Source organism: Podarcis cretensis (genome assembly GCF_951804945.1).
Source record: "Podarcis cretensis genome assembly, chromosome: 1".
In the NCBI taxonomy this organism is placed as follows: Eukaryota; Metazoa; Chordata; class Lepidosauria; order Squamata; family Lacertidae; genus Podarcis; species Podarcis cretensis.
In genome coordinates, this window is record NC_137170.1 from 44662952 (window position 1) to 44687343 (window position 24392).

At 41.5% G+C, this 24392-nt stretch overlaps 2 protein-coding genes across 4 annotated transcripts; one reads left to right on the forward strand and one right to left on the reverse strand.

Annotated features, from left to right (window-relative positions):
• The first annotated feature begins 79 nt into the window (after positions 1-79).
• Positions 80-13390, forward strand: NUSAP1 (nucleolar and spindle associated protein 1). 2 transcript variants are annotated; one of them, XM_079964921.1, is made up of 12 exons: positions 80-387; positions 2072-2137; positions 2415-2567; positions 2997-3165; positions 3607-3675; positions 5454-5566; positions 7455-7493; positions 7604-7791; positions 8084-8265; positions 9049-9147; positions 9946-10036; positions 12872-13390. In XM_079964921.1, exons 1-12 carry the CDS (start codon positions 295-297, stop codon positions 12957-12959), a joined length of 1350 nt encoding a protein of 449 aa, XP_079821047.1. In that variant the 5' UTR covers positions 80-294; the 3' UTR covers positions 12960-13390. The 2 variants fall into 2 exon arrangements, with proteins under 2 accessions (XP_079821047.1, XP_079821048.1); XM_079964922.1 differs by lacking the exon at positions 7455-7493.
• A 2312-nt stretch (positions 13391-15702) lies between these two features.
• Positions 15703-24229, reverse strand: NDUFAF1 (NADH:ubiquinone oxidoreductase complex assembly factor 1). 2 transcript variants are annotated; one of them, XM_079965122.1, is made up of 5 exons: positions 23689-24229; positions 21604-22212; positions 19499-19684; positions 17046-17120; positions 15703-16216 (listed from the first exon to the last, which is right to left on the reverse strand). In XM_079965122.1, the coding sequence occupies exons 2-5, from the start codon at positions 22111-22113 to the stop codon at positions 16076-16078; spliced, it is 912 nt and encodes a 303-aa protein (XP_079821248.1). In that variant the 5' UTR covers positions 22114-22212; positions 23689-24229; the 3' UTR covers positions 15703-16075. The 2 variants fall into 2 exon arrangements, with proteins under 2 accessions (XP_079821248.1, XP_079821247.1); XM_079965121.1 differs by having other exon boundaries at positions 23685-24228.
• Positions 24230-24392: the final 163 nt, after the last annotated feature.

The following is a 24392-nucleotide window of genomic DNA, read 5'->3' on the forward strand; positions in this document are numbered from 1 at the left end:
TGTTTTACCTCGGAGCGCGTGGAGAGCCGGAGAAGCCTTCGCGCCTTTTCGAAACAAGGAAACGAAACGGTGGTGTGGCTTGTTTGTTTGTTTGTTTTTAATTATTTATCTATCCGGGGTTCCTATTGGCTAGGAGCCTCCTTCGAGCACCACCCACTTTCGCTTGCGGCTCGACCAATGAGACGGCGCGAGAGGTGATTTCGAAGGCAGCGCGGCGGGGAGGAAAGACGGCGAGCGCTGAGCGGGCGGGTTTGAAGTGCGGCGGTTGGAACGGTCGGTTGGATAGAGGCGAGCATGGAGGCTCCTTCCGCGCAGCAGCTGGAGGCGCTCAAGTACGGCGAGCTGAGGCGCCTGGCCAAGAGCGCGGGGCTGAAGGCCAACCTCAAGGTGCGGGGGCTGCGCGCAGTGAAGCGGCGTTGGGGCTGGGGAGGGGCGACTGGGTGCGGGCGAGGCGAAACGTGAGAGGGCCGTTTTTCGGAACGAGAGTCGTTTCCGGCCCTCAACCACATGGCCGCCGTTCTTTAGCCGTCTAACTTGCCTTGTGAGCCTCAGAGGAGCTCGCGCGCCCAGGACGAGCTAATTAACTTGACACAAGCTATAGCTTAGGGCAGTGTTTCCCAACCTTGGGTCTCCAGCTGCTGTTGGACTACAATTCCCATCATCCCTGACCATTGGTCTTGCTAGCAAGGGATGATGGGAGTTGTAGTCCAAAAACAGCTGGAGACCCAAGGTTGGGAAACACTGGCTTAGGGCCCCACTCTCTTGGGCCCCTCCCTAAAAAAAATTAATGGAAAAAAACTTGGATTTCCAAAATATAAGATAAAAAAACCAAATAAAATAAAACCTACATACAGCAACAGTGTTTTGTGTTGTGTATGGACCAATTAGGTTCCTAAATTACCATATAGCATATATTCAACATAAAAAACAGCTACAATTTGTTGTTGAGAAAGGACAGCTGGACATATAAAGGGCCCCATTACCTTCAGTTGCTTAGGGCCTCATCAAACCTCACTCTGGCCCTGCAAACACTAGTGGCCAAAATTGGGGAAAGTGTATTTCTGAGGTTTGATCGCTCATAACACCACCTTTTTTTTTTTTGGAGCAATACAAATTATGTATCAATGGAAAGATAATTTAATGAAGAATATAATGCAACAAAGTTTGTTCAGTTATCTGTATTCTATCAATACAATTCTCTCAGCAGAAACGTTAAATCGCCACCCGCGTGTGCACCAACGTGGCGCTGTGGGTTGTGAACGTGCCTCCCACATGGATCGCATTCGCTACCTGAGGTTCCACTGTACATCGGAGGCGCTACTCCATATGAACTGTGCCCACTCAAGTTGCCTAGTCAATTTGAAACGGGTGCCCTACTCAGAACAATTATGCCAGACGGCGATCTTTTCTAGATTGCTTTCCTGTGATGCATTTAACTGGCCGCAAACAAACACCAACTGGCACCAGCTTTGTAGCGAGTGCTTCTAGATGGCTTTATTGTGGGATCAGGGCTTACCCGTTGCACCCCTTTGTATACAAATTGGGTTTGGCTTTTGCTGTCCAACTCCCCAAGGATATTCAAGTGCCCTGAGTCCATGATGGGTCAGAGAAGAATAGCCCACCTACTTTCCATCAAGTTCTGCCTGCTGGTGTGAACAGCAAGTGGTGGAACAGCAGTGAATGTTATCACTACAAAAACAGTGTATGGAAGCTAATGTGCCAAAGACACAGAAAAATCTGGTCTGAATGACTTCTTTGTGATATTAAATATCCTTTCCTAGGAGCACCCAGTATGTTCCTCTTTCTCAAATACAGGGTCCCCAATTCTGTTAGCTGAACCATATAGCAGTGAAAGACTATGTAACCTATTTCTATACCTAATGTTTTGCCAACTTGAAAAGACTGCCCATTCTTATTACTCAATATAATCTATCAGTATAATCTATCATGACATGTCTATTTAATTTAAAGTGACTTATAATGGTGTATTCTCTAATTTTATATGAAAAAAACCTGGTGAAATGAAACCTTGTGTACACTGATCTCACATTATTCTGTAACTGTTTTGTAGGCAGACAAGTTGTTACATTTGTTGAAGCAGCACTTCTTTGCAGCAGTAAAGGAAAATGGAAGTATGGTAAGCACGAAATATATTTTGCCTATCAATTTCTGTGTTTTTCATTGCCTTTAAAACACCCTGCTCACTTGTTAATTATGCATATGCTGGCACAGAAGTGATTCTCACCTGATTTTTATCAGAATTATTCTTGGGGTATAAACTGTAAGCCATTTTCTGAAATCACCAAATAAGTGATTGAGTTTCAGCTAGGTGGGAAAATCTCCCCATGTTGCTTCTTCAATGTTTACAAATAATTTGGAAATAAGAATGATGTGGTCCAATTTACTTGGTACAGGTAAACAAAAGAGGCTTATCTACAGATGCAGATGAGCTGGACAGCAGTCAAACGCTTGTAAATGAGTCCATGGTGACTAAAAGGCGTAGAAAACAGAAATATGATGATACACAGGGAAACCCAGAAGGAAAAACAGAACTTCCAGAGAAAGAGGTGACTTTGTGTATCATTGAGTCTTTGTATTGTAAATATTTACCTGCTGCTTTTGGAAGTTTATGCTGGTATTTTGTGCTTTTGAAAAGCGTTTTATATGAAAAGGCTATAGTGCTTTATGCGATGATCAAAAGGTAACAACATTTATGAGTTGTGTGTACTATGTCCTTCAAAAAGGTGTCAAGAAATGTCTGATCCTGAACCCTGTATAAATTAAGTTATGGATAAGTTACTTTGTAACATTGTTAGTTATTGGGTGCAAAGAACTATTCAGTGTACTCTCCAGCTTTTGAAATCCATATTCTGATCGCCCTATCTTTTGCCCGTATATTTACAAGCATGCATTGAAGCCCTAAGGCTTTCTTTTACTGCTCTACTGTAGCAGAAAAGCAAAATGCTTATTTACAAGTTTATTTTTTTGAACTTCAGATTCTGACAGAGGTGACAGAATGTGAAGAGGCCCAGGAAGTTGAGTCTAGAGAAACACTGAAGACCAGCCAAAACAAGTGTCTCTTGAACAGTGGAACTGTAGAAAATTTAGCAGATAACTCAGATACTGAAGATCAACAAAAAGAGAAAAAAACCAGAAGAAAAGGAGGTAAAGTAGCTTGTACTTTTAAGTAAAATGCTTGTTTTGTACTAGTTCAGTACAGTGTGGGGGACAAGCTGTTGTCTGTATTTTCACACTCAGTAAAATCTAGGATTCTTGGGAGCTGAACAATAGTTTGTAGACAGTAAGATTCAGGGGCAGCAGTGTGCAGTGCTGCTCAGGCTAGTAGTCTAATGTGAGAGGAGCTTTAATGTACCACTTTTACTTTCCTCTTTGTCATCAGCATGCTCAACAAAATCGCCATTGCACAAAGTCATTAGTAGAAAGCCTTAGCAAACATTACACTCATATGAAAGATTATCTGATGGAAACTTGAATAGCTAAATTTGTCCTGCTTAAGAAATTTGAAAATATTAAGAACAGTTTGAAATTGTAGCACTATTGTTGCCCAATAATTTTCAAGTTTTCTCCCATATCTGTTTCCATCAGGTAGGATTCTTGTGGATCCTGTCTCTGAAAAGAAACCTGGGAGAAAAGGATTTGCTTCTACCACTCCAAGTAAGTAGCATTAATACAGCTAACCTGCAATAGAAGGATAAAATATTAACCTATTTGTAAATGAATCCAAATGTTTAAATGCACAGGTGCTGTTTTTATCCTTCACTTTGTCATTTGTTCGGCTGTTAAATCACACTGATGTGCTTATTTTAAAAAATATGTGGGAAAGATTTTTATGGAAGAATTTTGCAGCAAATCTTCAGAGCCACTGATATGGTAATCAGCAACTATCCTCAGCTTGCAGTTGGATTCCCTGTCTTGACTACTGAAAAGTATCTTATGTGACACCTTGATGCTTGCTATTTCTGTTTTGCCTTCTGTGTAACAGTTCAGATGAAACTCACACAATTCCATGTACGTGGGATTTCTTTGTGCAAAGGGTTTTAACCAGAACAAAACATCTTTTGTAGGGCATTTGAAGGCCCTTGAACAAATATGTAGAGGAGCACAGGGAGACTTGGAAGTAAATTTAAAGCTTCATACTAATGAGTACAGCAATAATAATAATAATAATAATAATAATAATAATAAACTTTTCTTTTTGATGTACTAGTATTCTGCTTATATTTCATATGTACCACTCATTTTCTTGCACCTGCTACGTGTGCTTGCATCTTAAAATAACCATGCTTTCTTACTCTGATAAGCTGTAATAAATGTGCAAATATTTCCAAGTTTTCCCATGCTCACGGGTCACTGTCCATGAAGATACTAATATCTGGTACAAATGCAACTGATTAATACATGCTTCCATGACATTACGTGCAGATAACCTGTAGTTACTGGCATGTTAGAGAGGGAAATGTGGGAAAACTGTCAAACTCATACTTCTAGAACATTGCTGTGAAAAAGCAAAATTCAAGTTTTGACATCTGAAAACATTTGGAGATTACATTTTTACATACCCAATAACAGTTCTCTTAAGCTACTGTATGTTGTATACTGTACCAAAAGTTAGAGGCACGAATGATATTCTATGCTGCAAACATAAATGAGAAATCAAAACTCTTCCGCATTTGAAGTAGACTTGTTCTTTTCTTAAAAATATTAGTCTGATTTATCAGCATGAATAACAATAAAGAAGATCTCATGAATCTGATATTTTTACTGACATTCATGAAGCTAAAAAATAGATGTCAAGACCTTGGGTGATAAGAGAAGCAGGAATGGTTTGTGCAAGTACTGAACAAAAGAGGCTTTTAATCTAAAAATAGGAGAATAAATTTAATAAGGGTACAATAACAGATAATTAATTTTTTAAAATGGCAACTTTATTTTGGGAGCAACAAAGCACCTATTCAAAACAAATGTCTGTTCATGTATTGAATCCACTATAGAAATTCAGCAGTAAATCTTGTTATACATATTTGTATCCAGTGCTGCACAAGTGGAGTTGCACTCACACAATGATATTTCCCCTTCCTCCTTCTCTGTTCATCCACAGAATCTTCTCTGGAGCAGATGTTCTGGGTATGTGGGGTGGGGCTGTATGGGGCAGGAGAAAAGGAAGTTACTGTGCAAATGGAACAGCAATGTTGGACACAACCTTGTAAAGTTACTAGTTGCAAATAGAATAACAATCTTTGCCTCCCAACTGCAGCAGTCTGCTGCATTTCTCTGCTGGGTGCAGATAAGGGAACTGAGTGCTCCATTTCTCTTCTAGCATGCTCACCTGCATGATTCTTGTTGATTTATATTGGGCTGCAAACTAGCAATTAAATTGGTATGTGTACTTTTAAAGAAAAATATTGGTAACAATGTTCTTTTTAATTCTGAAGACTTTAAGAAAATTCACGAGGCTCAGTTCAAGAAAATGCAATCTATTGATGAATACATTGAAAGGAAAAATAAAATGATTCGCAAGTTCAGCAATTCAGTTAATGAGGTCAAGGTAAGGATTAACTTTCTCCACCCCACCCTATATGCAGAGTATTTGGAATGAAACCTGCATTCACTCATAGTAATTACCAGCAAGGGTGCATGTCATAAATTTAGCCCTCCTTTCTTCCAAAGACCATCTCACCAATCAGTCCCTGTGTACTGTGAAGTTCTTTCATACAATGTATTCTGACCCACAGAGTAGCTTGGCCCATTCCTAATTGCCCTGCATTCTCCTTACCTTTTGCTTTTTCCATTTTTCTTTTTTTTTCTTTTTTTCCCTTTTTGTTAGAGCCTCCTTAATCTTCAGGGGACATTCTTACCAGGGTTGAAACCAACTTGTCCCCTTAAGTCTTGTGGAGATTAACTCTTTAAACATTTGTATTTTATAATCACCAGGTATTTCAGCATTATGACTGCAGGAACTATTAAAGTATTCTGCGCCCCTACTCACTCCCCTCACCAACCCCACAATCACTCTAGCATCAACATCCTACAGCTCCTTCCCACCCCATACAGTGAAAAAGCTTGCTTTTCATATTTCCAACCCCATTCAGGATAGAAGTCACTTCTTTTCTTTCTGCAACCCTGCTTTGCACCGGTTTTCACATTCACCCCCAAGTTCATGCAACCTCTTCCCTACTTTTTTATGCACCCTCCCTGCACACAGACCCATCTACATTCTCTTCCCAAACATTGCAACTACTAATTACTCTTGTCATCTGCCAAATTATGAAGCCACCATCCCCTCCTATTCAGCATCCCCTTTTGTGCCCCTACTTTTTTGCAGTCCCTTTTGCACCAGTTTTACCATCACCCTTTACCTTCCCCCCCTTTCCTTTTCTCAACTCCTGCTTGCACACAGACCATGCTTCAATGAACAACATTGCATGAAGGTACTATGGAATATTTGAGGGCTCCTCATCCATCCTCTATCTTTCTCATATTAGGCAGCTGAAGAATGAAAGAGGGAGAGATTTGAGTACACCATGATGCAAGGGACACTGCCATATTCCCCTTCATTTCCCTCAGTGCTCCTTCCTCCACAGCACTGCAAATGCCCCATTTAAATCTATCCACTTTCATCTACTCCCCAATTCCTCCTCTCCAGCCTTTTCCCCCCCTCTGCCACTAGAGCCCTAAAATTGTGTTTCTCTCACAGTTACCTTTCTATTCCCCTCATTCCTCCAAATGCCACCTTTACCCCCACCCAGTCCCACCTGCCCCTTCCTCTTCTCTTCCCCACCTCACACACAGAAAGACTTCCCCTTCCCCACCAAGTCATTTACAATAGTGTCTTCTCCCTTTTCTCCCTCTTCCTCCTCCTGCCCCTGCTTTGGAAAGTTAGGAATCAGCCCCCGAAAACAACACAGAGGTGGGCTAGTGCAAATATAATTTAGATGTGAAAGTTTGCTAGGCATTATAGCCAATGTGATAAGCTAACAGCTTCAGATAACATTCCAATTGAGGCCCATGTGATCTCTGCCTGCTTTTCAGCAGGCAATGAAAATGTGGCTCTTTAGCTTAGGGCACTAGATACAGCCTGGTTTTGGAGTTTGGTTTTGTGTTTATCACTTGGTTTAACTTTGTAAAGCACTAAAATATCCTAATGGACTGAAAGTGCACAGAAGTATTGACAAATTAAACTTTAAAGCAATCATATTTTGAGGTTCATATACTGATTTCAGTAGTTTTTCATCTCCTGGTATAGTAGCTTTCCTAATGCCTGCCTAGGGCTCAGACAGACAGCAATAGGCAGTATCTGCTTATGTCAATTTTTGTGGGATTTCTTATTTTGGATAAAGCAAGCCATATTTGCTTTTAATTGGGCAATGTGTTCATCTTGGGGAACTAGAATAACACCCATAGAAATGATACAGTTTATCTTCAAATGTTGGCAGATGCTGGCTCAGAAGACATCTCAAAACAGTAGTTCCAAGGTGAGAATAAATTATTGGTTTTCAGCTTACCTTAAAACTTTAATGATCCCTGACTTACTCTAAATCACCGTGCAGACTTGAAAATATGCTAATATCCCTCATATTTGCAGAAGCGTTCCAGTTCCAGAGGGTTTTTATTAAGCCCTTATCCTCAAAGGAATAAGCAGTCTGCTGTGTGTACTCCCGTAAACTTGCGACACTCACCCCGCAATTCTTCTGGCACTGCAAACAAAAGCATTTTATCTCAAAAATCAATATTCAGCTCAACCTGCCTCTCTACCAGCAAGATGAATGTCAGGTAAAGACACTATAAGTAGCAACAGCTAATAAAATAATGTTAGTATTGTGAGATTGTGACATTTATAGAATGCTACACAGTTGAAGCATGTGTATATTTAATTACAAGAATGGATGAAGGGTTGATATACACATCTAATAAACAAAATAAAAATAAACACTACTTTAAAAGATTGTGGGGGGTTAGTAGTTTGGGCTCTGTTGCATGTTTTCAGTGTTTATTTGGAAGAAAATTGATTTAAGGAATAGCTGAAACTCGACCATTAAATACTGAAAATAACTGTTTTGCTCAGATTCTCTACATCTACAAAGGATAACGAGCACAAGCGCTCCCTTACCAAGACGCCATCTAGAAAAACTCCTTTCCCGAACGTTGGTACCCCAGCCAGCCAGGAGAGCAATAAGTCAATAACTATGACAAATTCCAAAGGAAGTGCAACAAAGCATCAATCAGCAGAAATCCCAACAAACTCTGGTAACTGATGAACTTAATTTGCAAATAAACACAATGGCAATTGTCTATACTTGATTCTACAAGGACGAGGTAATTCTTACAGTGTAGGCATCTGGTGCAGAATCTGTGGGCTATTGTTGCAAAGTCAGGATTGGGTTCTCTCTCCTCAGTGTCTAAGGCACTGAAATAACTCTATACTGATGGAGTGGGCAACAAGAAGGGAAAAATTAATTCAGCATGAAAAGCTGGAACAGCATTGCCCTCCAATATGAAGTCCAGTGTGTTACAAGTAAACTGTCTCTGGAGACTGAGGTCTTTCCTCATTCCTTCCTTGATTTGTCTCTTGAAGCCCCATGTGGTGTCCTGTCTCGTCACTCTTCACCCCCTGCGACCCATATTCTTAATGGAAATTTTCTTTCCTTTAATAAGCGCTTGTCTAATTGAAAGGCATTCATGCTCCTTTGGAATAAAGGCAGTTTTATAGTGTAACTATATTTGTAACTTATTTGTTCAGTACATTAGATGACTGAAAAACTCAAGCGGACTTTTTAGTTTAAAAAAGAGCAACTTCATCATCTTTTTAACCTTTTGCTTTTGCTCTGGGGAGTTCAGTATTTAGTATAATTACTACTAGAATCCAAATGGGAAGTGTAAGGGTAATTGGTTTTTCATCAAATTTACAGCTCAGTCAAGCTTCTATACATAACTTCTAAACACTTTCAAGCAGCAAACAGTTTAGCTGGTATCATTTGCTAAGTTTTACCTGCCCGTCACTGGTGTTCATATGCGGTCTTCTTTTAATAGCCGTTACGCCTTTCAAGTTTGAAGCCACCAGCGCAAAGAAACCAGTATTTGATCTACAAGCAAGTCTGTCAAGACCTCTTGGCTATCAGCCACACAAAGGTATTGAAAATTGGCATGCCAATATAGTTGCAAAATGTGTGTTTTCCTAAAATGACCCCAACTTTCAGTGTACATAGAATCATAAATTTGTAGAGCTGAAATACACCACAGGGTCATCTAACCCAACCCCCTGCAACACAGGAATCCTTTGCTAAACATGAGCCTTGAACCTACGTCCCTGGGATTAAGAGTCTTGTGTTCTGCCAACTGAGATCATACCACTTGGATCAATAAATTTTATGTACATCATTTAGAAATCTTATTGAATTTGTCTTTTCTAAATCATATTGAAATGAGTTCATTCTTGATTTGTGAAGGCCATGACGCAGACCTTTAGACAAAGTAGAAAGCACTACCAATTTTTGCCTGTTACATACAGAGGTAGGGAAAGTGCATTTCTGTCTAGTTCTGCAAAGGATAGAAAGTAAAATAACCCATCTTGCAGCTTTTCTTGAATTCCTATAACAATTATGCTTTACTGTATTAGTACTGTTCGCTAGTTTCTCACAGAAGACATACAGTAGTTGTGTGAGTAAAACCCACTACTGATAAGCTTGAACACATGGAATTTTATGATCAAAGAATGATGAGATCAGGTAACTTTTTTCAAGCCTAAGTAGGTCAGCACTGATTTCTAGATGAATTTTGCCTTTCCAGAGTAATAATACACTGCAAGTAGTAAGTGCTAATGTGCAGACTGAAATTGGAATATACTTAATTATCTTCAAGTTCACTCAAACAATTTGTGCTATATACAAAAGCTAAATCTTGGCATATTTTCCTTCTATGTAAATATAGGAAAACTGAAACCTTGGGGCAAATCAAAGGAGAATCTCCAGTCTCCATGTTCACACAAGAGAAATTATAAACAGCCACTTCTTCAGACTAGGCAAGTATATGACTTAAGGCTGCCATACAGTCTACCATAAGCTGTTTTCAGATGTTGTGACCACTCTCATAACTTTACCTCACTTCACTTCACTCCACTCACATGTGTATGCTTTGGAAATCATAAAAGAGCTCAAACAGTGGACCAATCCTAGTATGGGCCACCTTACCTACCCTCTAGTAGCAAGGTTGGTGGCCCCATGACATCCAGTGAGGTCTCCTATAGACAAAGTAAGGATTTGATAGTTCTGCAGTAAGACTGCTGTGCAGTGGTGCCTCGCAAGACGAAAAGAATCCGTTCCGTGAGTCTCTTCGTCTAGCGGTTTTTTTGTCTTGCGAAGCAACCCTATTAGCGAATTAGCGCTATTAGCGGCTATTAGCGGCTTAGAAAAAGGGGGGGAAAGCGAAAAAAAATCACAAGACTCGCAAGACATTTTCATCTTGCGAAGCAAGCCCATAGGGAAATTCGTCTTGCGAAGCGCCTCAAAAACGGAAAACCCTTTCGTCTAGCGGGTTTTTCGTTTTGCGAGGCATTCGTCTTGCGGGGCACCACTGTGTCTAGAAGTGATCAAGCAAGCAGTGTCACACCTGCGGGCCATACACATGGCAAGCGAAAAGGGTTTTGTGCATATACTAACATACTTGGCAAAGCATTTTTATATTGTGGGTGGATGTTATGTATTACTTTATTTAAAATATTGCCTAACACAAGTATGTGCCTAACATACGGTATGTGTAGAAATTCTCCCCATGAGACGGGATACTGAGCCACTCGAGATCTCCCTCTCCCATGGATGAGCTCTTTGCACACATTAGTGTGCATGCCTTCTCACCCTCACAAAATATGCAGGGAGGGAGGTCTGGCCACCTTTCATAGGCTTTCAACTTAGGAAGCTCATCTGAAGCCACTTGATAGAAAACATTGAAAGCCCTGACAAAAGCAAAGGGAAGAACTTGATTTAAGAGAGGGACATGAAAATAGGTGATATACTTTTAAGTTTTAATTGTGCGAAGCATAAAATAATAATAAAAGACAGCGACAGGTCCTCAGACACCCTTAGGTTGGAGATACAAATAATGAAAAGTGGTCCCCCATTAAGTAAGGGTTCCCCTGAAGTGTACTCTTGGGTTGAGAGCTGAAACATCTGCACCCCCCCCCCAATACTTCTGTCATTCTGCAACATGAGGTTTGGGGCCAGCAGTACAGCTTGGGGATAGAGGAAAGGGAGGTTTAAAATAAACCATAAGGTGTGTTGTTCATGGTGGGGAGCCTGCCCTGTGAAATGCCCTCCCATCAGATGTCAAGGAAATAAGCAACTATCCTATTTTTAAAAGACACCTGAAGGCAGCAGGCCTGTTTAGGGAAGTTTTTAATATTTAATGCTGTGTTGTTTTTAATACTCGATTGGGAGCCGCCCAAAGTGGCTGGGGAAACTCAGCCAGATGGGCAGGGTATAAATAATAAATTACTATTATTATTAATTATATTACATACTCAATTTAAACTTGCTTTAGGGATGAAGGAAGGCTAAGTACTTCTGTCCTTGCAGGCCCCTGACTAATACTGGCCCTTTAAAGAGATGAAACTGTCTTTAGTTTTCAAGCCTCCCATTATGCTACAAATAATCTTAAGTGGCAGCTGAAGCTACTTATCAGTATTAAAAATCTTGTATATAGTTTATGCAATTTAAACCCCAATCTGGATTGAAACCTTTCTCCAGTATATCCAATATTATTCTCAGAGCAGTCATTCAGAAATACAAATACTTGACTTCTAGGCTGAGCTAACAAGTAGATATGGAAAGCAGAGAAGTAACTACAGCAATTTCTTATTTGCCTATCTTATGGATGGGGTCATACTTATGTTCCCAAATATTCTCAAAGACAACTTACCGTATTTTTCGCCCTATAGGACGCACTTTTTCCCCTCCAAAAATGAAGGGGAAATGTGTGTGTGTCCTATGGGACGAATGCAGGCTTCAGGAAGCTATCCGCAAGCCTGGGGAGCCAGTGGGAGTTCCCGCCGGGCTCCCTAGGCTTGCGGATAGCAGCCTGCATCCCAAAACCCGTGGCACAAAGCGGAGTGCACCCCGGGCTTTGCGTAGCTCTCCGCAAGCCATGGGAGCCTTGTGCGACTTTGCGCTGCGCTCCCATGGCTTGCGGAGAGCTGCCTGCATCCCGAAGCCTACGGTGCGTTGAGCTCAGCGCGCCCCAGGCTTCAAGCTTCGCACAGCTCTCCGCAAGCCGTGGGAACCCGGCGCGACTTTGCGGAGAGCTGCCTGTTCTGGGGTCGGGGGAAGCTTGGGCTTCCCCCACCCCAGCCCCGCGCCTGGGGAGGAAATAATTCTTTTCCCCTTTATTCCCCCCCCCCAAAAAAAAACTACGTGCGCCCTATGGGGCGAAAAATACGGTAATTATTTCACATATGACTGGAATTCAACCATGCAACTTTATAGTTGAGTATGGTTCCCCCCTGAAAATGTAATGCCTCCTTCCAGATGTAAAAATGGATGCAACAACAAAAGAACACTGAGCTGTTTGTCTTTACAGTGGTACCTTGGGTTAAGAAATTCGTTCTGGAGGTCTGTTCTTAACCTGAAGCTGTTCTTAACCTAAAGCACCACTTTAGCTGATGGGGCCTCCTCCTGTTGCTGTGCTGCCACTGCACCATTTCGGTTCTCATCCTGAAGCAAAGTTCTGAACCTGAGGTACTATTTCTGGGTTAGCGGAGTCTGTAACTTGAAGCGTATGTAACCCAAGCTACCACTGTATTGACTTTGTGTACTTGTTAGCACTGGTGCATGAGATAATCTAATATGGTATGTTTTGCTTACAGAGAAGAGAGGAGGGAGAGGCATGTCCAGGAAAGAAAACAGAGAAAAGACGAAGTGCTTAGATCCCGGAGAGGATTAACTGTTACTTAAGGCCAACTCAAAAATGACTTTGTAAATAGCATTTTAATGCAAAACATTTTCTTTCCTGTAAATACATTTACTTATTTCCTATGCAGTTATATTTTTAAGTCAATCTGTTGTCTTGTACTGAACTAGCTTCATCTAGTGAGAAAATATAGGCCACTGGGGTCAGCTAATTCAGTTTTAACTATCTGAAAAGGGGTTGTTAACAGCTTCAAACCTGCAACTAGTAATACTTAACTTCTTTTGTGAATGTCTTCTCTAGATTCACTTACCATCTTCTGGAATAGCTGAAAACTAAAAAATTATTCCAGCTGTGGACCAAAAAAAGTGTATTGTATAAGATAAAAGGAACAAAATTAAGTTTTAGATGAATTTAATTGAGTGTTTTTATATACCTTTGTTTTACTAATTTCATTAAAGCAATATTGTTGACAGTATGTTGTGCAACTTGGATAAAAGTTAATTTTAAATCAGTGAACACTATTACACAGCTCTGCCACTAGAGCTATTCTCTACTGCTGTAGGTGCTCTGAACCTGTTAGCAACAATAATGGTTCATACGGTGGTTAGTTGTATATTCTCTACAGCAAAAGTTGCAAACCTTTTCAGGTCCATGAGCATCTTTTAATTTTTGAGTCTGCTTCTCTGACTCTGTTTATTTTCCAGCTGCAGACCGGGGAAAGGTTTCAAATGCTATACATTTCAGATGGCTGAGGATGCATTTCCAAGTGCTATGAGGTTTCTAGTTCTGCCTGGCTGGGGTCACTACTCGCTTCCCTGCCATTGGCAGCCATCTAGTCTTCTGTGTAGGGCAGCCATCTAGTCTTCTGTGTCTACATTTGTGAGACATTACAGAATTAATGCCTATTCAACTGCTGAAGCTTTTTCTGGTAGGAGAGTACTGCAGCAGGTGCCAGTAAGAGTAAGGTCCACAGCTGGTCCCACCCATCTGAGTAGCTTTGATACATCCCATCCAAGGATCCCTCCCCCTCTGCAGGAAAATGTGACATTGGACCTCCTATAAAGGTCTATTTCATGCAGGGGCAGGGGGACCCTATCTGCCCTAGGTTAGTTTGGGTCATTGGCTGTAGGTTGGACAAATTTATATATTTTTTAGTATTCTCTCAAATTGAGTACCCTCTAGTTCAGTTCAGTTTTGTACTGGTTTTATACTGGACGCTCTTCCTCAAGTCTTGTTTTGCACTTTGTCAGCTGGCGTGTTGTGTCTGAGCTGCAGTCTTTTTCTCCAAGGTTAACATTATCTTTTCTTCCAAGCTGCATGACCTTGTCTAATTCATATATTTTGCCTGTGGAGCAAATTGGAGGGACAACCCATCTGAGGATCCACTTCATCCCTCATGGGAGGTCCAATGTCACATTTTCAATTGAATACAGGAATTCTTAAAATAATGAATTGGGAATTTTCTGACTTTCTGCATGAAAAAGTAGTATTGTACTGGTGCCTGATCAAGACCACATAAGCTTAATCTACGTCCTGGCTGGTGATCAGTTAGGGGTGGGAATACATTTCATCACCAAGTCTGTCCCCACGCCCTTCAAGCGTATACTATAGTTTTTAATCAAGGACACTGGAGGATGAGCAGACACAATACATATTTATTTTCTAAATTTATATCCCATTCACTGCAAAACAGCACCCTGGAAGGATCACAACATACATTGCATAAAAAAACTACTAAAACATGTTCTTCCACCTGTCCTAGATGTCTTCGGTCAAGGCTGATCTTCAAAAGTTGCAGAAATTTTTTTTCACCATGCTCCAAAATTAATTGATGTTGGTACCAGCCTGCAGGGAAGTGTGTTCCTTCTATGGGGTACCACCACCAAGAAAGTCTTACTCAGAGGCCCAGGCATCTAGAACTCATCATGATTTGAGCAAAAAGGCTTTAGTCACAGGCAGGACATAGTAGACACAAGGAGGGTTGAAGGAATAGCCCCTAGTGGTATTGTCCTTCCATTTGATTGATAGCAGGTGCACACTTCCCCGTTTCCTACTCCATCATGAAGAGTTCTGATAACACAAAGATTCTTCCCACCTAAACAGAATGGAAGAGGATCGCTTTCTGCTATTGCATGTGTAGCTTGCTTTGCAAGCCTCTTACAATGAAGGGCTTCTAAATGGGACAGATTAAGGTCAGAAAGGAATCTCTTACTCCCTCCAAATGGAATTGCAACTGATCTCTGCACGCTAGTGGCTTTGGTCACAGCATGGATTGCATTTTTGATCTCACTCATTGGGACCCATTTCTAACAAGCTTTGGCATGTCTGCAAATTAGCTCATCCTACCCGTGATCCTACCGTGATGGGGACGCAGGTGGCGCAGTGGGTAAAAGCCTCAGCGCCTAGGGCTTGCCGATCGAAAGGTCGGCGGTTCGAATCCCTGCGGCGGGGTGCGCTCCCGTCGTTCGGTCCCAGCGCCTGCCAACCTAGCAGTTCGAAAGCACCCCTGGGTGCAAGTAGATAAATAGGGACCGCTTACTAGCGGGAAGGTAAACGGCGTTTCCGTGTGCGGCTCTGGCTCTGGCTCTGGCCAGAGCAGCGATGTCACGCTGGCCACGTGACCCGGAAGTGTCTCCGGACAGCGCTGGCCCCCGGCCTCTTGAGTGAGATGGGCGCACCAACCCCAGAGTCTGGCAAGACTGGCCCGTATGGGCAGGGGTACCTTTACCTTACCCGTGATGGCTGGTAGCTACAAAAAACAGTCACAAAGAATGCAGTAGCCAGAAATGAGTTTAGGGTAGAAATTTATTAGGTAGCCCAACACACAAGCCCCCAAAGCCTTCTATATCACTCATTAGTTAGCTATTCGTTTCCCATAAAATACTTTCCTCTTTTTCTTCAAGTGAAATGGATATTTCAATGCAATTTTAGACCTTTAGCCTGTTGACTTTATTCCAACTTAGTAAACCATTAGAATGCATCTTGTCACCTAACCTTGAAAGCCACTAACTTTCAGCTACTACTGTCTTTCCACATGCTATTTTAGCAGGCCAAGGTTTTTCCCCTCCCCCTGCTGTTTGCATATTTTGTGTAAGGGGGGGAGGGATGGTGAAGTTTCCAGTTTCAGATGAATAGCAGTCCTCCAAATGTTCAGTAAGTTCTACTTCTTGGGATTTCTTTCATATAGCTCATAGGCAGTTTCCTCTGAATGGGCTGCATCACAGAACAATCCAATGAAGTCAATCTCCAGCTGAAATGGACCATTTACTTGGTCAGCTATGGTGAATCCTAAGGTACTGATCTGTTTAAAAACAACAACAATGCATAATTTGTAACTGCATTTTCCAAATTATTCCTTGAATTAACATAGACATGTGGAGGCCATAACGCTTCTCTACAAGGATCCATTCATATTTTTTAATGGTCACTGATTGTCAGCTTATAAGCACATCAGAAAACTGGTCTTGGTTTATTGGTAACTAGAAGGTATACAAATGTATGGCAAATAGCTTTGGCTGAGAAGCTAACAGGTTAGAAACAGGACAATTTCAATACAGACTGGTATTGCTTCATTGCACACATCAACAGTCACTAAAACTACAACAAACTCCAAGCCAAACCCTACGTTTGGTCCTCCAGCTTTGCCTTCTCTTCTGATTCTACAGCAGAGGTTCCAACAGGAAAGAAGGACCCATATGAGAAGAGTTCCTCTCATCACATACTCTAGTTCAGGTTCAGCCCTCCTGGGACTTTTCAATCTCTCTGGTTCTGCTATAGGCCTTCACTGGGAAGGTACTTAAAGGACTTGGCACTGGTCAGCGCATAAGCTCCCTGCACTTTTTCTTGGAGAGCAACAGGGCAGCTCTACAAGTTAGCCAAGAGCTAAGCGCAGGTTTCAAACATGGAATTTGTATAAAGCACTGAAAGCTATTGCCATTTGTCTCTGTAGAGCAGGGGTGTTCTGCAGTTCAAAAGTTCTTTGCAGTTCACAATTAGTCTAAAGAGGATGGGGTATGGAGGGAAATTCCAAAAGAGCACCATCAGCATACAATTTGCGGACTTGTTTCATTGGACCATATAGTTAAAATCTTGCACTTTCAAGTAGCAGATTTACGTGCAAGAATATTTACCTTATCTAACCAGAGTGCATGTTGGTTATCCTGGATTCTCCCCCGGCTTGTAAAAAAGAACTTGGAAAACGGAATCTGCCAATAAGAAATTATTTGTTATTATTGTTTATTAAATTTATATACTGCTCTTCACAAGATCTCAGGGCTGTTCACGGAATAAAATACAAGTAAATAATTAAAACAACAACAACAACCTCCTTCTCCCTTTAGTCAGAAGCAAGCATATTTTAAGTAACTGGTAGCAAGTGCCTTCATGCAGCTCATAATTTCATATTGCGATTTTCATAGTGGTGCTGGCTCTGAATACAAAGCAGGTGTGTATATATATGTGTGTGTGTGTGTGTGTGTGTGTGTGCGCGCGCGCGCGCGCGCGCTCTCACATTGGGATGGCTATGTAGCTAAGTTTTTTCCTACCCATTACTATTTATAATCCCTGTCACTTGTGGATAATGCAGCATTCTCTCAACTGATTAGAACTGAAAGCACAGTTATGTACAAGAACAGGAAGATCTTTAAAAGAACAAAATAAGGTATGGGGAAGCTAGAATGAAGGATTGGTCAAGCTATCTGTCTAGGAGGAATTACCACAGGTAAATGGAAATCTGCATGACAAAGACACATATTAACACTTGATATTTTCAACACTATATAAACTCAACAGAATAATGCTGCATTCATGATTGGTGTTCAGTAGTAGCAGAATACTTTTCAATAAAGCTTCATTTTTAAAAACCATATTAGTATTAACTATGCAAGAGCTGTTATAGTTTCACAATGCTTAGCCTGCAAATCAGGAGAGAAATAACTGAAAGTGTTACTGCAATTTCATCCTAAGCAATAATTATGAAAATACAACTCCATGTGACCACAGTCACTCCTGTGCCAAATACGTATCTCCCAAAATAGCCTTGTCAGTAGTTTGCTGAAGTCTGCAAAGAAGATACAATTGTGTACAGGCTATCTATATGCTTAATTAGCTATTATTATTTTAAAAATTTGTAAGGTAAAGGTACCCCTGATCATTAGGTCCAGTCGCGGACGACTCTGAGGTTGCGCGTTCATCTCACTCTATAGGCTGAGGGAGCTGGCGTTTGTCCGCAAACACCTTCCGGGTCATGACTAAGCCGGAGAACCAGAGCAGTGCATGGAAACACCATTTACCATCCCGCCAGAGCGGTACCTATTTATCTACTTGCACTTTTGGTGTGCTTTCAAACTGCTAGGGTGGCAGGAGCTGGGACCAAGCAACGGGAGCTCACCCTGTCGCGGGGATTCGAACCGCCGACCTTCTGATTGGCAAGCCCTAGGCTCTGTGGTTTAGACCACAGCACCACCTGCATGTGTAGACTGCCCTTAATCCATACAGGTACTAGGGCATGATACAAATAGGTATAAACAAACTTAAGCATACCACAAAACCAGAACACATTGTAAAACAGTAAGAAGTAACCAAAAACAGTAAGAGAAGACTAAAATGCCAACATTAAAATACCTAGCTAAATAGATATAGACCTGCTGCAAAAATGAATGGAAACTACAGGAAACCAGTTCTTTCAGGGTGGGTGCAACCTCATGTAAAATTATACACCTAATTCCTGGACACAAACCAGCTACCTACAGAACCTCCATCTTGTCAGGTTTCCGCCTCATTTACTGGCCCTCATCCAGCTGACTACCAAATCCAGGCACTAGCTCAGCACCTTGACTAGCCGCCCTCACAACTCTGAGTTTATTTATCTAGAAACTGCGTCCATTTATCTTCAGCAGCCTTCTGTGGGTTTCCACTTATCTCTCAAATGCTTAAAACTTTTAAGCCTGAAACCGGTATGGAGGTACCCATAAAATCATTCCGCTTTTCACTTTTATAATTATTCCTTCTACATGTTTAAGTTTGTAAAACCTAAAAACATCCATATGGACTTATTTTCTATGCCCTACATATTATTTGATTTAAATAAATAGTTTGTCAGCTTACATTTCCTTTAAACTACAGAAGAGGAACAGATGGGACTGTAGGGCCTCTTTATCAGGTCCGCTGAGAGACCAGCTCCCTCAACTATCATTATTTACAACCATTCTACCAGACTATATAAGTGGGAAAGATGGAACTGCAGGATCGTTTCCATAGGTTTTGGTGAAAAAAACTGGAGCTTTTCCTCTTTACATCTTTCCATTCCAGCTGATCCCTACAAGAACTCTATAGCCTGAGATTGCTTTCCCGCTTTTTATTCCTTTTCCTTTTGTGTTGTCTCTTGGATTGTGAGCATACCTGTAACTCACTCTGGGAACCTTTTTTTGCCTGAATAGTGGGATAAAATGTTTTTAATTTATAGACAGCCCATGTCTATTGAATTTTGGACAACTATTACTGGTTAGCCAGAGGTCCTTCAGTTGCTTATTTTCCACATGACAAGTAATACATTTTTTACACACTTATGGAAATATTGTATTACCTTGATTTCCTCCCAATACGGGCCCCCACGTGTGAACATGAAGTAATTATATATGTCATCCTTCTGATGAGAGAAGTATGGGTCTGTATAGATGTTTATCATCCAGGGTCTACCATCACCACGAACACGCAGGACCAGGGTATTGAAATTTGACCAATCATAAGGCTTCTTTCGATCAAAAGCCACCTACCAAAATACAAGATATTGCTCTAAGCCAGAGTTTTCCAAACTTCTCATGTTGGTGACACATTTTTCAGACATGCATCATTTCGTGACATAAAAATTCAGTTTTACTAGCAAACTAATCCATTCCCAGTCCCAGGCGGAGCATGGGGAGAATTTTTGCACGACACATCTGTACACTGCAGCCAACTAACTAACATGTCTCAACGTACAATTTGAAAAGCTCTGTTCTAAGCCTTCCACTGAGTCAAACTTGACTTCCCCATCCCAACTAAGCTGCTTCAGTGCACTCTGAACACGTTTACACACTTTTATTGTACTAGTTACAGATAGGTAGCCGTGTTGGTCTGCCATAGTCAAAACAAAATAAAAAAATTCCTTCCAGTAGCACCTTAAAGACAACTAAGTTAGTTCTTGGTATGAGCTTTCGTGATATCTGAAGAAGTGTGCATGCACATGAAAGCTCATACCAAGAACTAACTTAGTTGGTCTTTAAGGTGCTACTGGAAGGAATTTTTTTTATTTTGTTTTTATTGTACTGTTAATGAACTTTAGTTTTTCCAGGAAGTTAAATAAATATATACAATTTTACCAGATTTTGGAAGATTACATTACAAACTCACATTTAAGACCATGTTTTAAAGTATTTACATTTAGTTTTATTTAAGAAGCACATAATTACAAATTAGTAGGTAAAGGCTTTGAGGAAATCATGCTTTATGCCTTATGCTTTACTCATTATCCATGTAATTTGCGTGACTGAATAACATGCCTCAAACATAATATTCTTTTTCAAAATATGATAAAAAATAAGCTGGAGTAGAACTTGGTCAAAAACTGAGTCACATGTCTTAACACATAGAACTCAAAAAACATATCTTTAAAATGGCATGTTTGTATACTGTATTCACCTTCTCACAGTTGTGGCAGCAGGAAGAATGTTTGGTCGATTACACAATGCTGAGCATGCTCTATAAATCAAGGTCAGTACAATTTTAATATATCTGTACATTAAGCAAATACTGTTGCACACAGACCAGCAACAAATGTATCTCAGATTATACCCTCCTCCCCTTATACCAGTGGTGTCCAGACTTTTTTCAAAGAGGGCCAGATTTGATGAAGTGAAGGGCCGTGAGGTTTTTTTAGGGTTGAAGCTTTTTTTTTTTTAGGATTTTTACCCCAGGAAATAAACTGCCACAAAGGCCAGATTAAACCCCTGAAACGGACTTTGGACTTGCCTGCCTTATACAGTTGTCCGTTCCGACTTTTGTTCCGACGTTCAGAAACCAAGGCATGGCTTCCAATTGGCTGTAAGAAGCTCCTGCAACCAATCTGAAGCTGCAGAAGCCGTGTTGGATGTTCGGGTTCCAAAGAACATTCACAAACCGGAACTCTCACTTCCGGGTTTGTGGCATTCGGGAGCCAAAATGGTGGACTCACAAAGCGTTTGGGATCCAAGGTACAACTGCACTGTATACAACAGTAATGTTTTATATCAAATATAACCGATCTGTAGAAAGGACTTTATGATCTGAAAATAGAGACAATGTATGTACAGTCATACCTCGGGATAAATGTGCTTCATGTTAAGTATTTTTGGGTTGCGCTCCGCGGCGATCCAGAAGTAACGGAGAGCATTACTTCCGGGTTTCACCGCACGCTCATGCGCAGACGTCACGCGCATGTGTGGAGAAACACAACCTGCGCATGCGCAGATGCGAGTTGCGTTCGCTTCAGGATGCGAACAAGGCTGTGGAACGGATCCCGTTCGTATCCCAAGGTACCACTGTACTTTTGTAACACACTCTCTCTCTCTCTCTATATATAAAGAGCTTTCATCACTAAAAGCTAATTCCACTCCTGCTTAAATAGTGCTCCTAGTTTGAAGCAAAATGACTATTACTATACTATATACTCACCAGTCGAGGTTTAGATCTCATGGAGCAGTAACCACTGTACCTGGTCTCACCATCACGAGGTACTGTAGTATTAATGTTCCCATACAACAGGGCAGACTGGTTATTCTTGCCCAGCTGCATATAGATTTCACTTTTCCCTCCAATTTCAACATCAGATGAGATTACCCATTTATCCAAGTCTTCTTGACTACGAAACTCCCAAGCCACTTTTGTCTGTTCCAGCATGTATTGCTTTAGTGGACGTCCCTCAGGCCCTTTCACATGATCAGTTACTTCTTTCACTAATCGTTCAAAATGTGTCTTGATTCCTTCCACTCCCTTCTGAAAGCTGAAGTCTATTTTCTTCCAAGGTGGGGTTCTGTCAGGAGGTGTCCCTGGTCTCCTGTAGCTACTGTACCATTTTAGATTGCAACTATCAACAAGAGGTCTAAACAAGGGACACAAGCAATTTTGCCAATGACATTTCTTTAGAAGACAGGCAGCATCCAAAATCTTGAGGTATGAAGCCATAATAATATTCACAGAAAACTAGAATCTTTTGCTTTCCAACAAACTTTTATTTTAAAAAAATAGCGCATTCAATCCCCGATTAATGTTGTTTGCTTCCATCTGCAACAAAAGGAAATGAAATATTTTTTGAGCAAACATGTTGGCTTAATTTATTTTCCAAAGCTACTAAGATTTGGGTATGTGCTTAACTTTATTACCTTAAGTAGAATTATTGGCACAGAGTCTGAGGATAATCCCTGCCTCATAAATAAGAAACAGGTATCACATTGCCCTAGTTCAATATTATTATTTTTTAAAATTGAGTGTAATAAGTATATTGTATCCAATTAGAAGCAGACTGTTTTTCTCTTTAAATGCAAATAAGGGAGTGCACACCCATCTGCACACATATACTCTTAGCACCATGGAAAGCGTTTTTGAAATGTACTCCAGAGCTGGCTAAAAAGCAGAGATGACAATGGCAGTCATGCCCATTCAACAAAAACTCTTGGTTTAGGAATAAGCTCTTTAGGTGGCCTTAAGAAAGACATTAACAGCTCATCCTCCATGTGCAATATGGGAATATTAGACTATTTTCCGTGGTTGTTGTAGGGGATGCTGAAATAGCGAACATGAAGTACTTTGAAAACTCAAAAGGTACCACTACTAAATCCTAATCATATGGAAAATTAGTTTATAATCTTAAAATTTTGACAGAACAGTTTTAGCTTCTGCACCATCTAGTCACCAAGTTCATTATTTATTGTTGGCTTTTTCACTGTATCTTGTAAGTTTAAAAAGATTACTTTTAGTAATAAAGAGCAGACTAGAAATGTTTTAAATAAATGACAACTTTAGGAAAACTTGAATCTGAGGAAACAACTTAGTTCTAACTGGAAATACCAAATGAAAAACTATGGAATGTTCACCCAAGAACATCCTCCACATTTACAAATTGAGAAAAGAAGTCGATCAGTAAGTCTTCTGAAACTGAATAAATAACACACTAGACGTGGCATGTGAATATACATAAAAGAACAGGCAAACGTTAAGTACAGCGCTATCACTACGCAGCTATATCCAGTTACAGATAGGTAGCCGTGTTGGTCTGCCATAGTCAAAACAAAAAAATTCCTTCCAGTAGCACCTTAAAGACCAACTAAGTTGGTCTTGGTATGAGCTTTCGTGTGCATGCACACTTCTTCAGATATATCCAGCTATATCCAGACTATCAACGGTATTAAGAGAGAATTCTTCCTCACGTCGACAGTTTCCGTGCATATTAACCAACAGACGACAACGGACGCCAGCAGTACTCGCCACACCACCCTTAGAGCCTATTTACCCTAACCTAAGGTTTTAATGCTGCCTGGTTTAGCTGAATAGTTGTGCCCTGTTTCAAAAATGAGAGGCGCCAGGGCATAAGGCTGCGCGAAGCGGACGCCCTTTCGTCTGCTAGTCCTGGAGTTTCCAGAGCTAAACCACCCGGGAAATGTAGCGGAACATTTAGCAAGGAAAGCCCACCGTTCTTGCATGCAGGCAAAAACGGCCAGTCTCACATCCCCGCTTCACGCTCACAGTAAGACCCTCACCTGCCTTCTGCGATGCCTCCACGCTCCGCCAGTCCGCCGCCGAAAGCCGTCCGTACGACCCCCGAGACCGAGTGCAGCTGGCTCCGCTCTCCAAGGAAACAAGAGCCTTACACTCAAGGTTCCGCGCTGCACACGGGAGAGTTCCTGGCCAAGCGCCCCCGGAACAAAAGCTCTCCCTCCTTCGGCTAAGAATTAGCCCAGAGACGTTATCGGCCCCCTGAGAAGGACGAGGGACACTGTCGCGTTACCCTTCCTCACTTCGCAATAAGGAACGGTCGCAAATCAGTCTCATGTAGGCCTACGAAATACAACAGGCTTCAGGAAGTCCCAGTAGGCCAAAACCTAGAAACGGCCGTTTAAGGAGAGCCCGGCTCACAGAATGCTTTTACAGTACAACTGAGGGCTCGTTTATTCCTAAAATGCTGCTTTCATTTCTTCAGGGGAAACAAGACCCTTCGCACTCCCTGCCACACACCCCCCGCCCCCCTCTCGCCCGCGCGCCGCTTCCTCGCAGCGCCATCTTCGAGGGCCAGGGGCCGGACCCAACTGACGCGGCACCGCCTCTTTGTTCCACCACAACGCCCGCCCCCTCCCTCCCCGTTCCGACTGGCCACTGGCCCGCCGCTCCTCGGCCCCGCCTCCATTCGGCGCCAGGCCCTTCGCCCCGCCCCAGAAGGCGGGGCGTCGCATGGCGCATGCTCGGTGCCC